Here is a 13722-nt window from a genome sequence, read left to right on the forward strand (position 1 = left end):
GCAGCAAAGGGCCGCAGATCGGATTCAAACCCTGGGCCGCTGCAGCAAGGACTCAGCCTCGGTACATGGGTCGCTAGCTCTACCCACTGAGCTAACCGGGTACCCACGAAAATATTTTAAACTAAGAAAATAAGCTTGTAAGTAATGTTGTTGTGTTTTCTCAAGGTGTTCGACTTTTCTGGACTAGATGTCCAGAAAAAAGCCCAAATAGAATTGTTTAGGTATGTTCTGTAGCAGCTCATCATCAGTAACCAGTGTCTCATCTCAACCTTTCAGCCTTCATCAGTACATTGAATCTGTGGGAGCAGGTTCTCTGTCTCTGTCTGTCATTTTTTAACTCATACCAAGGCTTATTTGTGTATTGGGAGTGATTAAGCTTTAGCCTTGCATGATTTGTGGGCAGACACAAATAGGAGTCCCCAGTTGAACTTCATCTTCCAGTATATAGACAGATGGGCTGTAAGCTCAGCACTTACAGAGGCTTTTTCCTTACCTTCAACAAGCAGCTGTGCGCTGGCGGTGACCACGCCTGCATCATTGACAGCGGTGCAGGTGTACTTCCCAGCGTCCTGGGCTGTAACATAATGGATCTGGAGAGTCTGGTCTGGGTTTACAAGATACCTATACACACATACAGAACAGTACATTTTCACATTTCCGGGCCCTTGAATCTCTAATAATAATGGAATTTTTCATTTAAGTCAGGAAGGAAATAAGCCCTGAAAAAACATTCTAGCAGCTTAGTCACAAGCTAAAGTTAAATACCTTAAACATGTGCATGGCAATATAAAATGGGATCATTGTCATTTTAGAAGCTAGTCAGAACTGTCAAACCAGAAAAGCTAAAGTTAAATCTTATTTTGTAGGTTGAATTTCTTACAGGGAAATGAAGAGAAGTCATGTAGCAACACTGTAAAACAAATATTTCCTGTTTCCTGCACTTAAATAATCCTGATTAAGTAATCTAAATGCAAATATATATTTTATAAATCAACACTGATCAATGAATGGAGTCTGTATTTCCCTGTCTTGCCATAATAAAGTACCTGCCGTTGGGCAGAGGCCCCTGCTCTCTGCTCCAGACCACAGCCGGTGGGGGGTCACCTTTAGCTTGGCAGTAGAACTGGGCAGACTCCCCCATTCTCACAGACACATTTTCTGGCTTCAGCACCAACACAGGTTTAGCTGCAGTAGAAGAGAGAGGAACTCAGCACTTATTATACTGTGTGGTACCTGGGTACCACACATTGTAAAACCCGGGGCTTAATTCAAACCTGATACTGTTAAAGTAGTAAGAAGTAGTCATGGGAATGTGGTCTCACCCAGCACAGACAGCCGGGCTGCCCTGCTCTCTCTCACTCCCATAGTGTTGCTGGCCACACACACATAAGCACCAGAGTGGTTCTTCTCTGCAGGAGCAATGATAAGCTTCCCACTCAGCTCCTAGGGCACAAGCACAGTGCAGACACACACAGGATACACAGTTCAGTGAGGACAAACATATGATGGGTGCATGGCTTTAACCACATTTTTAAGTATGTATATGATCCACTGCTGCTTAATATGAACTCACTCACCACCCAATTCTAAAATACACTCAAAATATCAAACAGCTCTGTGGTGGATTTGGAACTGCAACAAAAAAATAATGCTTTAATAAAGACAAGAGTTATTTACTTTGCTAGTTTATCTGCTTGTCTAGTGTTAATTTCTGATTGGATGCCATGGTTTTTTGAATTCACTTTTAAATTAATCATAACATCACCACACTCCTAAGAGAAGATACTAAAGCTCTTTTCAGACATGGAATGTGTAACATAACTTCATTTCTCTGCTAAAATGTCTGTTTGCCATTCAGACAGAGGAGTCTGTTAAATAAATGTTCCTTATGGCTTCATTCAGACACGACAGGACATGCACAAATAAGAGGACATGATGCTTGGGCGATATTTGCTGCTCCCGGTGCACAGGGGGAGCAGTGAGTTGATGAAAGGGAATACTATGAGGGAAGGGAGTCTTCTCTTTTCTCGCCATCACTGATGAATTTTTAAAACATATTTTGCCGTTGCAATTGAGAGCAAGAGACACTGATCGCTGCCTCTCACAGTGAGTCCCCTAATAATATGTCTAAACAATTTCATCATGTTTTAGAGAATTCTACTGCCCATAATATTCTTCCATGCAGTTTGCATAGATTAAAATAGTGGAGAGGGAATGCTGAGCATGAGTAGAATCTCTACAACTCTATAAGACTGGCTCATTAATAAGGGCTTTTCACACTGCATATTTCTAGTAAATTAATTGGTATAATAAAGCTCCTTTTCACACACACACACACACACACACTTTTAACCCAGGGCTAACCTAAGCCCAAGGCCTGGGGCCCAGCTGGCAAATGTTTACATTCTGTATACTTCATATTTCACACTAGGATCTTTAAGCACTGTGTTTAGTCGATTTTCAGAGGATAATTAGGGCTACATGATATGGTAAAAACATCATATTGTGATTATTTTGACAGATATTGTGTTCTATATGAATCACAATTAGAGTGAGAATGATCATTTCTGCATCACAAATGTCATTTTCATGTGATATTTTTTTAGGTCTGTATCAAAGTACAGTACATTATAATGCTGTTTGTCACATTTTACCTTAATCAAAAAATTGTAGCTTCTGTGATTTAGATATTGCACTTGGCAATATTGCATTGGATTTTGATTAATTGCAGCCCTAGGGATAACCCCGTAAACTCTGAGCTAACCTTGTTGGAGCAGGGCCAGCAAGACCTGGGCTAAAGTCAGGGTTAGAATGTACCAGGATTGGGCCAGTGAGAAATCTTTCTCAGGCGACATGCGAATGGTCATGTGATATGCGTTTTCAGTCGTGTTGGTATGGACGGAGATTTCTCCTTCTAAAAAGGTGCTAAATGCTAATCTGGATGGAGATCGTTTTCGTTTTAAGACAAAAACATAGCAGTGTGGATATAGCCATAGCCTGGGGCTAACAGCTCCCTAAGCCAGGGCTTATGATACTCCGGGCTAACAATATGCAGTGTGAAAAGCTCTTTAGCTCAGGGCTAAGAAGATTCTAAGCATACTTTTAGCTCTGGGCTAAGTGCAGTGTAAAAAGCCCTACAGTGTTTTCTGGTTTATCAAACTAATTATTCTTGTGTGTCCATGAGTGGGGATAATTAATGATCCATTACAGTGCTCTTACCAGTGCAAACACAATGTGCATTTTTTACCCCCTGCTGCTACCTTCACATTAAACTGACACATTCAGTTGAGACTTGTGCAGTGGTGGAAATGTTGCTAGATCTGACTACTCTCTTTAAAGTGACTCGGGCACCTATCTACATAAAACTGCCATCTCAGTCACACGGAGGCAGAGGGCTTACAGTGTAGTGGTGATCAGTGTTGTTGATAGGCAGGCCGTCCTTCTTCCACATGACATTAGGTTCAGGGTGTCCCACTGGGGGGCCACAGTTTAAGACAGCCACATCCCCCTCTGCCACCTCCACATCACTGGGCTGCACACTGAACTCCTCCTGCAACGCTACAACAACAGAGTCAGGGTTAGAGTCCAGAGAGCTGAATGTTAAATGAGTTGTCTCAATACATGTCTAGAGGGGATCTTTAAGAACTGTTTAGAACCCTGTGAGGTCAAGGTGGACAGTTGCATCTCTTTATTCAGCATACATTATATATAGTCATATGTTTCAATCACTTTAATCCTGTAAAAATCATCTAAAACAAAACTCCTGAATGACAACTGTCTGCCGTCCTCTCCTTTAACGTCAAATCAATAACATGTTTTCACAAAGTAAACATTTCCAGCTATAAAGGCAGACACTAAAGCAGTGTGAAAAGCCTGTTAGCAATCATTATGGTGAAAACATCCCTTCTAAAATAAATTAATAAACAAAACTGTCTCTTTCTGTTCCACAGTCAAACCTTCCCTTCACTGCACTTTTGTCCAGTGCAGCTTTCAGTGTGCTGTAAAGACTCCAGGACAAGCAGCTGCTGCATGTCGACCGCCTCGCTGGGATCAACATAAGTAAACAGCGAGGGTCCGAGGACAATTAGCACCGCTGTTTGAGCCCCGCTTGTCCAGCAAACATTGACACTGGACCCCTGTACCCCTTCTGTCTCTGTCACCATACATCTTCATCAGCCCACTGCACGTGTGTGTGGTCTTCATCTCCCCATCCCTCTCCTCTAAAAGGGTTTAGGAATTCAATGACAGCAGAAAAGCTGCACAGCATCAGAGGAAAAAACTGAAAATGTGACTTTCCCTCACAGCAGAGAACGCACTTTCTGCATACAGTAACTAGAAGGGTTAGTAGAGCAGTCAGATAACTTAGTCAGAGTCTCTCTTTACTTTGACGTGCTCAGTTGTGCTCTGCTGGAAAACTTAACTAAGACTTTCACTAGCTTCCCAACGCTCACAAAGGGGAAAAAAAGAAATATAACTTGCTAACCTAGTTTAGTCAAGCAAACGTCACATCATTACAATTGCTTTATTCTTTCTCAACATCCCGTTTCTATGCAGCCTTATATTAACTAACACCTTAGAACTGAGACTAATAGGGGTTAGATGTGAGCAGTTCATTTCTCAGTCTTCAGTGGTGAAACACACTCCGGTAGGATCCCTGAGTCATACCTGCGATATACAGCGACGCATTGTGGCTGGTGGCCTTGCCCACGCTGTTCCTGGCCACGCAGGCATAGACACCCTCGTGTGACTGGCCTCGCCTGCCCCCTCCCACGCTCACGAAGAAGAGGCTCCCCTCTGGCAGAACCATGGGCTGCAGCTCTCCATCTCCCTTCTCCGTCTCCAGAGGCTGGCCGTTTCGCAGCCACTCGAAGGTCAGCTTGGAGCTGCCATCCGCCCGGCAGTAGAGCGTGGCAGGACTCCCGACTTTCACCACCACGTCAGTGGGGTGGTGGACGATGCGGGGCGGCGTCTCCTCTGCACGGACTCTGGAACCTGAGCAGGAGGCAGAGATTTGTAGAGATTGTAAAGAGCATTGACAAAAGCCGTTACAGTACAGTACAGCTGTCTTATCATTATCACAGAAATATTGTGAGCCCATAAGTTCAGTGTGGATGCATACAGGGACCATTAGGGCATTGAGCTTGATAAAGAATATTGTCCACAACATGGGACAGTAGGAGCATATTTACAAACAGTAATAATTCATAGATATTATTGGATTCCAGTCAGACTGAAACAGCTTGGTTTACTCTAAAGCAATGGGTGCTGGAAATGTAAGAGTTCTATGGGTGCTTTTCTACACCTCATGTGGGACTGTCCACTGGTCTCCCCATTCTGGACCAGAGTAGTTGGAACACTTGAAGAGTGGTTGGATCAGGCCTTGCCACTCAAGCTATGTTTCTTCTTCTCAGAGACAAATCTGTTCTAGCAGCTGGACGTAGAAAAGTTTGGGTTAGCTCTTCCGTAATGCAGCCAGGATTGTACTAAGGAACTGGGAAAATACAAACACTGCTTGTTAACAGAATTGGGTTGAACTCATGACGGCCTCATGTGAGTTCATGCTAGAGCCAAAGTGAAAGTCTCTGAGCTGAAACTCACTGAAATGTGGGGAAGCTTGCTCAGGTTTATTCATTAATTAATGGTGGTGGTCATTAGACGGCAATATGTAAGAGAAAGCCTGATGTATGTCATGTGGGATGTGTGTGTGTGTGTGTGTGCTGGTGGAAGAGGAGATGCTGTGAGATCAGTATGTGCTGTGGTGTTTGCTTTCAGTTCTCCTTTCTGTTTTGTATTGTAAATGTTTTGTCCACAACTAAAAGATCCAGTTTTCATAGAAAAGAAACCATGAGACATTAACATTTGAGAAGCTGAAAGTGGAGAATTTCAAATGATTAATTGATAGAATTAGTTTGGCTAATTATTTAACAGTCAGTAACTAGGTAATTAAGCGACCTATTCTTGGTCAGTTCATTCCAGAAAAGCCCCAGATGGCTGAAAGTACTATGGAATTGTGTGACGTCAGTCCAATAAGTGAATTCGGTCAGTATCGGCACTCGATACAGATACTGAATCACATTGGTTCCAAATCTAAATTGTACGATCACGATGAAGAAGACAGCGTATTTAATGTACCTGTCGTATACTATAGGGGGATCAGGTGAATTACAGCTGTTCCACTGTGGATAAGAGCCTACAATGTCAATACTATGTGTCTGTGTACAGAAGAGCCACACCCAAACAGCAGCGCCCAGCACTATGCATCACCACCTCTGGGTTCATTTCACTGGCAACACAACTCCAACCGCAAACAAACTTTAAGCCTTGCTTCCAACAAACAATGTCTATTTGCATCCAGCAGCAGTGGAATGCCATTGTTTGAACTTCCCATGGAGCTGGATGACCACACTGAAGGAAGCGGGGAGACCGCGATCAGCTTCCTGACGGGAGAGGAAGCTCCAGGGTCTCAGGAACATCAACTGACAAAAGCCGGCTGGAACTCCCCCCATCAACAGCATATCCGCAACAGAACAAAAGACACTCGGCTTTTTGTTGCTTTACACACAAAAAGAACATTTTACAAATGAAGTCACTTCACGTTAAACAGGCCACCAGGCTTAAAAGGATTTGGGAGAACGAGTTGAACCCTCACAGATGCTTCCTGTCCCATAAACACATGTAATTCAGAACAGAGGCTTAGAATAAAACGGTGCCCAAACGTTTGGAAAACATCATCTGAGAAATGCTTTTTAACACGTGAGTGAAATCCTAATCTGCCCACATGTTTTAGGCTGCTTTAAATGGGCAGAAACAAAGAAAGGGCTGCACTTCTTGAGCTCTTCAGTCCTTCACTATAGCCGGAAATACCTTCAAATTAGATCGAACAATAGTCACTTTAACCTCATTGTCACCGAGTAAAGAGGACGCAGTCAAAACATGGGTCACAAACTGGTCTCTGTCTAAGTATTCAAAAATGTGTGTGTGGGAAAGCAAGGCAGGCTCCAAACACACACACACACCATCAGACTCAACAGGCTGGCACAGAGACCGGAAGCACCACTGAAAGGATCGCTCATTGATCGATCAATTAGTCAATCAACGGAAAAGTAATAGCCAACAAATGATCTAACTAATCATTTATTTTCCAAAATGTCACACGCTGCAGATGAAGTGTAAATATTGGCTTGGCTTCAGTCTTGTAAAGTAAATATCTGTGAATATCTTTTGGGTTTTGGACTATAAGACAACGCAGGGATATAATGTCAGCTTGGGCTCTGGGAAATCTGGACTATTTTCTGACATATTATACAGCAAAAATGAAACGAGAACATAATCAATATCAGCATTCAGAAGCTCAATATGAAGTAAAACATTCTTTTAACTGGACATTCAGGAGAAATGTTTGCAAACTGCTTGCAATCACTGCTGTAGTTCTTCTCAGATAGTGTATGTTGGTGTAGAATGAGCAGGTGCTGGGCCCATCAGGACCGCTCAGGTTTAATGCAGATGATGGTGTGGTGCTGCAGACAGAGAACCATCAGCAGCAGGACTGTGGAAAGTAATGTCTAATATTCTAGAAGTAATTGGGCTTTAAAAGCAAACTGTAGCTACCAATATGGTGAATATACCACTGGCAAGAGTCAATAAATACAATTTACACTTTACTGAAGTATCATAAATAGGCCAAGTAATGTTTAACATCTCTTTAGTAAGTTAACTTTCTTAACTGTCTTTAATTCTAAACTAACTAAAGTTAGGACTAACGTTATTATACCTATCTATCATTGTTTGTAAGACATTTTGAAGTTTTGGAAATGTTTCAGGGTTATGAGTTAACACATGAATGATTCAGAAACTCAGACGTAACGTTAGTTACTTACCTGACAGAAGAACTCCAAATAACAACATGCTCCTGAAAGCACCTCTGCTCATCATTAACAGCGGAGTTAACGGTCATGGATACCTTCCGAAGCTGCTGACAAATAGCTTTTTAGGCTAACTACGTAAGTTAGTTACTAAATGACGCGAAATTTAACTGAATGTACAAGCAGTTTCTCCTCTCTTTAGTTTGTAACTATAATATTTTGTAGTTTAGTTTTGAATGTACCTGCCAACCTCACTTGAAAAACACCGTCCTGTAATGAATAAACGCCACCCTCACTTCAGTGACAGCACCAACGTCAAGGCGGCGTAGTGACATTACGCTTCCAGGCCGGTGGCTTTTCAAGATAAAACCTATGTTGATAAAAGTAACGCAGTAACACACGCGTAGGTTACAATTCAAATGCAGTAATTTGATTTTAGACTAGCATTCGATATGGTTTTGTCACATTGCACCCCTACCAGTATTTGTGTTCGTTTCTTTCTGTTTTGCAAAGGTGTCTCTGGATTTTAATTTGAAAATAGTACCTCCAGCTTCCGGCAGGGGTCTAGGATTTCTGTAGTAGACTTGACAGACGCACCGGTAAAAGGCATGACGCTCAGCCAGTAGACAATCTGTCTTCATTCCAGTTTTGAACATGTGGAATCTTGGAGATTACAATTAAACATTTATTTATTTTCCATTTCTATTAAAAGATAGTATGTAAACTGCGACATCCCATACAGCCTGGTTGCGGGGATAAAAAATGAAAACCCAGAAAAGACAAACTTCTGTGCAGTAATTTCCTGGTTCACAGACACCTTTAAGTTTTTTCAAACATATACTAAAATGTTAATGAGGAAAGTCCACAACAGCCTGGAGGTGACAAGTGAAAAGTTATGAGTGTGTGAAAGTTGAAAGTAAGTGAATCATTGCCTGATATCAGACAGAATTCCAGTCAACTCAGTGGAGTGGGTGGATTCAAAGGTCCAGGCAAAGAGAATCAATGAATGTGGTGTAAATTGAAGTAGTATTCTGGGTTAAAATAATTTGTACCAGGTTGTGATATTATATGGACTACCTTTGCTATACTAGCTACTTTGTTTGACTTTATCATTGTATATATTTTAAATCCTCTGTGTTTAAATTTGCAATTTTTATAGGCAAAATTGTTCACTGTACAAGTCACTTTCTTCACTATAGCTCTGAGGACCCAGGTTATCTGTCCTCACTTGAAAACTGCAATGATCATGTGCTGATAAACACAACTTAAGAAAATAAAAGTCAGAAATGATTGACATTATATCATTTATATATGTATTTCTTATATATGACCACGAGTGTGGCTCAAAATTATGAGATTATTTTTTTCAATTATCTTATTAAATAGCAAATTATCCTGTTAAATACAAATGGCTGTGGTGGATGTATTCATTTCTGTTGTCCAAGCTGCTGGCCTGTCCTAGCTGTTTTTTAATTTGTTTTTGACAGTTTGTGGCAGCAGCTCTGTCAGAACTACTGGGAGGCAGGAAGTTCAGTCTCCCTTGATTCTAAACAATAGAAGGAAATTATGTATCTGTACCAGTCCAGCAAGCACTTCAATGGTTTACTGGCCTCTATCTTGTGTTTTTTTTTTTTACAATAACTGAATGATACAGCAGATTTTCTTTCTAGAGAGAAAAGTTGTAGAATACTGGATTGGTGTCTAAATTCTATACTACAAACTAATACAAAGCAGGTTTTTTTATGTGGGGCGTTCACACTGGAAAAGAGTATATTCAAAAAAGTTGAAGGACAATGCACACAGGAAACTACTAAGAGCTGCAAAAATAACTGAATTGAAAAGAAAATTGATTGTGAATTGTTGGTGGTGTGACTCTTGGAAGATCATGGAAAACATAACGTTCAGATTAGTTTAGTTGGCTAAAGTCACAGTTCCACTGATATCTGATGGTGCACTTCTGATGATTTTCTTTTTAGTATAAAATGATAAAGTATGTTGATTTCTCATAACTGCAAAAACAGTACACCTAACCTGGGGGTCAGGACCCTGACTAGGGGTTGCCAAAGCTTCACCGGGTGTCACGAGACCTTCTTGACTCTAAAGGGTGTAAGAAATATATATACAGCAGGTCTGTATCTAATTTCTAGTTATTTTTAAAGTTTTGATTATTATTTAAGATCTAAACTAGAACACCATCTATATGCACAGAGCCTTCACTCTCTGATAATCACCCTCGCCCTGCATTAGGGGCCGATCACACAGACACATCACTAGAAACATGTCGCCTGGCATGTGCTGCAATGTTTTGACAAGTAAAATAAAATACTCTAAACTTTTCAGCCTATAGCAATGCGTCTCTGTGTGATCGCCCCTTTCGAAAAGAACGCAGTTAAAACAACCAAAGAGCTAATAAAACACTGAATTTGACAAAAAAGAAGCCTATTAAGTATTATGATGGTTAGAAATCAAAAACATACTTAACACAGACAGAGAATTTTGTTAAACGTTAAATGTTAAAAATATTATATAACTTTTTATCCTGACTTCCTGCAGTTATTGTGTTCACTGTTTGGGTTCATTGTGCAGTTTATCAGCTGTTCTCTACTGTTATCGTTAGGCATTAAATATAATATAAAATATGTCAGTCATTACACAAGGATAAAAAAGGGCTCCCTTAAGGAAAAAGGTTGGGAACTGCTGCACCCCATGGCTTTAGGCAATAAGTTCCACTCTATTTACTTTGATGTGATGGTATAAAGTATAAAAAGCAATGCAAGCTCAAATGTAACTTTTGGAAGGATAAAAACACTCCAGATGCTGAGTTACTTCCAAGTTCCATCACGGCAAAGCGAGTGGACCCAGAAATCAGTGAACTACCGCTAGTTCATTCCTCCCAATGGCTCACATAAATAAAGTATTGTTTCGTGAGCTGTTCATTGTGAGATTCAGAAAGACCCGGGGCTAAGTGATGGATGTTTATATTGATCCAACAACTTGGGCTTGATGGCCCCGGCATCGGCCAGCTTTCAGCCGGCAACAAAAGGTTTAGAGAGGATGAAGGATGAGTCCCGGCTAAACACAACCCATGGGAATGGCGCTGGGCTGAGATGTGCCGAGGGAAGGAACCTCTTTCAGGCCGTAGACCAAAGGTCAGGAGAAGCATTGGAGCAGGCATTAGAGGGAGGGATGGTATAAGAAAAAGAAAGAATGTGTCAACTCCAGTGAGGAATGTGATAAAAAGTGACTTCAGAGTAAATTCAGAGTGTAATTCAAGTGTGCTTTGTAAAGGAATCAACAATCACTGTCAGCTATAATGACTGCTAGTTTAAACAAAAATGGATGCGGGATTGTTACACGCCACCTCTATTTCTCACTGACTCAACCTAATTGAACTAATTAAAGAGCTGGAATGACAGTAAAATGTTTATCTATATGTATTAGTCTTTGCTTTCAGAAACACTATAACTGCATTCCATCACAACTACACTGTAAAACCAGATAAGTTAATTTAACTAAAAAAATTGCTGAAACGGATTACATCAAAATTTTAAGGAACCCAAACTCAATCGTCTGAGTTTAAAAATATTCTTGATTAAGCAGCTTTTACCAGTAATTTAAAGTGACATTAGCTCCAAGTTCCAGAAACATTCCTGATTCAGTACTTTTTACTTAGTATCACAGTACAAATAAAAATGACAAAATTAGGTCAGTGTCACTTAAAATTACTAAAGCCACTTGATTAAGAATGTTTTTTTAACTTACAAAATTGAGTTAGTTTTGCTTAAAATTTAAATAAAAGTTATCAGTTTCAACAATTTTTTTTAGTTAAATTAACTTTACAGCCTACATTATCCCAAGTTGAAAGAATTTGTTGAATAATCCATCTCTGAAGAATAAACTATTATATGTCTTACACAATTGCAATTAAACCTTTAGACGTGAGCAAATCAGTGTTCTGTTAACATAAAAATCCCACCTTTTCATCTTACACACAGAGCATGATAATGATTCTCATGGTATTTAACACTTTCTCTGCCAGAGTATTATTTCTAAGTTGCAAAAACATACTTGGTGCACATACAACATACATGGTTTTATCACCTTGATACTTAATAACTTTTTCTTGCTTTATCCCTAAAAATTATTAGGGATGCACAATGATTATCGGGGCCGATAAATTATGAGCTGATAATGACAAATTTATATTATAATGCATTATTCAGATAAATAAATTATAGCCAATACAGTGATTGGTTAATAATAATTTAATCAATAATAAATTAATTTTAAATCGTATCGGTCATGCTAAATGTTTGAAGGCTTTCTAATGTTTCTATTAACAGTCAAAGTATGCTTTGTGATGTTTTTGAACCTGTAAGTAAATGCAACGCCAGCTGTTTGTTATTTTTGCTTCGCTGCTGAAAACTATCCCATATCAATGACATCCTACTAATTATACGAATGAGGTTTTTATTTTAAGCATTGACAGGTTTACAGTTCATAACAGCCCTGACAGATGAAAAAGCTAATGACAATACAAAACAGGTGTGTAACACATACACACTGGATAAACTGCCTACAGATGGTTTATACAGTATTTGTAGCATTTGCTTTGTCTGTAGATATTTAACAGAATATCTATAGAATATGTGACAATTCATGAACATAACCAAGATGTGTTTTTTTGGTGCGTAATAGCAGCTACTGTCCCAACACTCCGCCACTCACTCACCACACTTGGCTCTATTAGTGGTAATGCAGTGGGATAGCTGAGCCACAGTAAACATGAGTTTAAGCTGATGACATGTTTAAAGGATCTGCTATAGACAATGTCACATTAGCTCTGTTTGGGGTTGTACAGCTGTAACACATAGTTGAATACGACAGGTGTTAATCCAATAGGTTCTCTAGCCATGATCAAAGTTAACAATACTTTTTACACAGCACCCCTCCCAAATCTCAGATCAGATGTGTTTGTTTAACACTTTAAAGATATATGAGGCAAGCTACATTTCTTTATCTATGAATAACTTTCGAAAGAGAAAAGAAATACATATTTGGATCATGCACAGGCCATATAACATATAAAACATGAAATATATCCTTATTTGGTGTAGTAATGATTCTTTTATGGTCATTATTGTATTTTTCCACTTTTATCCAGTGTGCAATCTCAGAAAAGTTACTACTTTTCAAAATCTTGGGTCTGTCTGAAAGAAAATATATACATATTTTGAGAGGAAAAAGTGTTCATTTATTGTTTATTTATTGATTATAATTATTACTTTTACATATGCAGCAGCGGGGTCTGTGACACCAAACAAAGAGGAAGTAAAGTCAGTATAAAAAAGAAGGGTTAAAACCTGTATTATTTTCTCAGATTATCATCATCATTTATTTATATTTTAAAATAACTTACTACATTGTCATGATCACTCAGTTTAGCAGCTGATATTAGTTCCTGAGATGCATTAGCAGTCTGCCTTTTATTGCACTGCAGCCTGCGTCTCTATGCACAGACCTTCAGCTGACCTGCAGCAGGTTGCAGCTGGAGAGCATAGTGTGGGTTAAAGGCTCACCTTTCCTGCGGTGCGGCCTGCTCCTGTGAGGCGTGTGCTGGTGTCTGTGACGAGCATGCTCCTTGACCCGGCGACTTGAGCCCTTGTCCAGTCCTAGCTCTGTCGGACAGACGTCTTGGCACTGGCACCTGTGCGGGTACTCTGCCCAGGTGTAGAACCAGGACGTCCAGAGAAGCCAAGCACTGACCCGCATCTTCAGTCAACGCTTCCTGGATGCAAGAACCCTTTACTGCAGCCCCACTGTACCATCCATACACTCTGAACTCCCTACTGTGGCACCC

General features: G+C 40.1%; 1 protein-coding gene across 1 annotated transcript in view; it reads right to left on the reverse strand.

Annotated features, from left to right (window-relative positions):
• The window catches only part of robo4 (roundabout, axon guidance receptor, homolog 4 (Drosophila)), a gene marked incomplete in the record, with an annotated part of 17154 nt that extends 8997 nt beyond the window's left edge, over window positions 1-8157 (reverse strand). Inside the window, 6 exon segments of the mRNA XM_035667128.1 lie at window positions 494-621; window positions 1047-1185; window positions 1323-1443; window positions 3401-3558; window positions 4666-4992; window positions 7878-8157. Of these exon segments, the coding sequence (XP_035523021.1) occupies window positions 494-621; window positions 1047-1185; window positions 1323-1443; window positions 3401-3558; window positions 4666-4992; window positions 7878-7932 (928 nt within the window).
• Between the last annotated feature and the right edge of the window lie 5565 nt (window positions 8158-13722).

This window comes from Morone saxatilis, unplaced genomic scaffold, assembly GCF_004916995.1.
Source record: "Morone saxatilis isolate NCDOM2014 unplaced genomic scaffold, NCSU_SB_2.0 Contig20, whole genome shotgun sequence".
Classification (NCBI taxonomy): Eukaryota; Metazoa; Chordata; class Actinopteri; family Moronidae; genus Morone; species Morone saxatilis.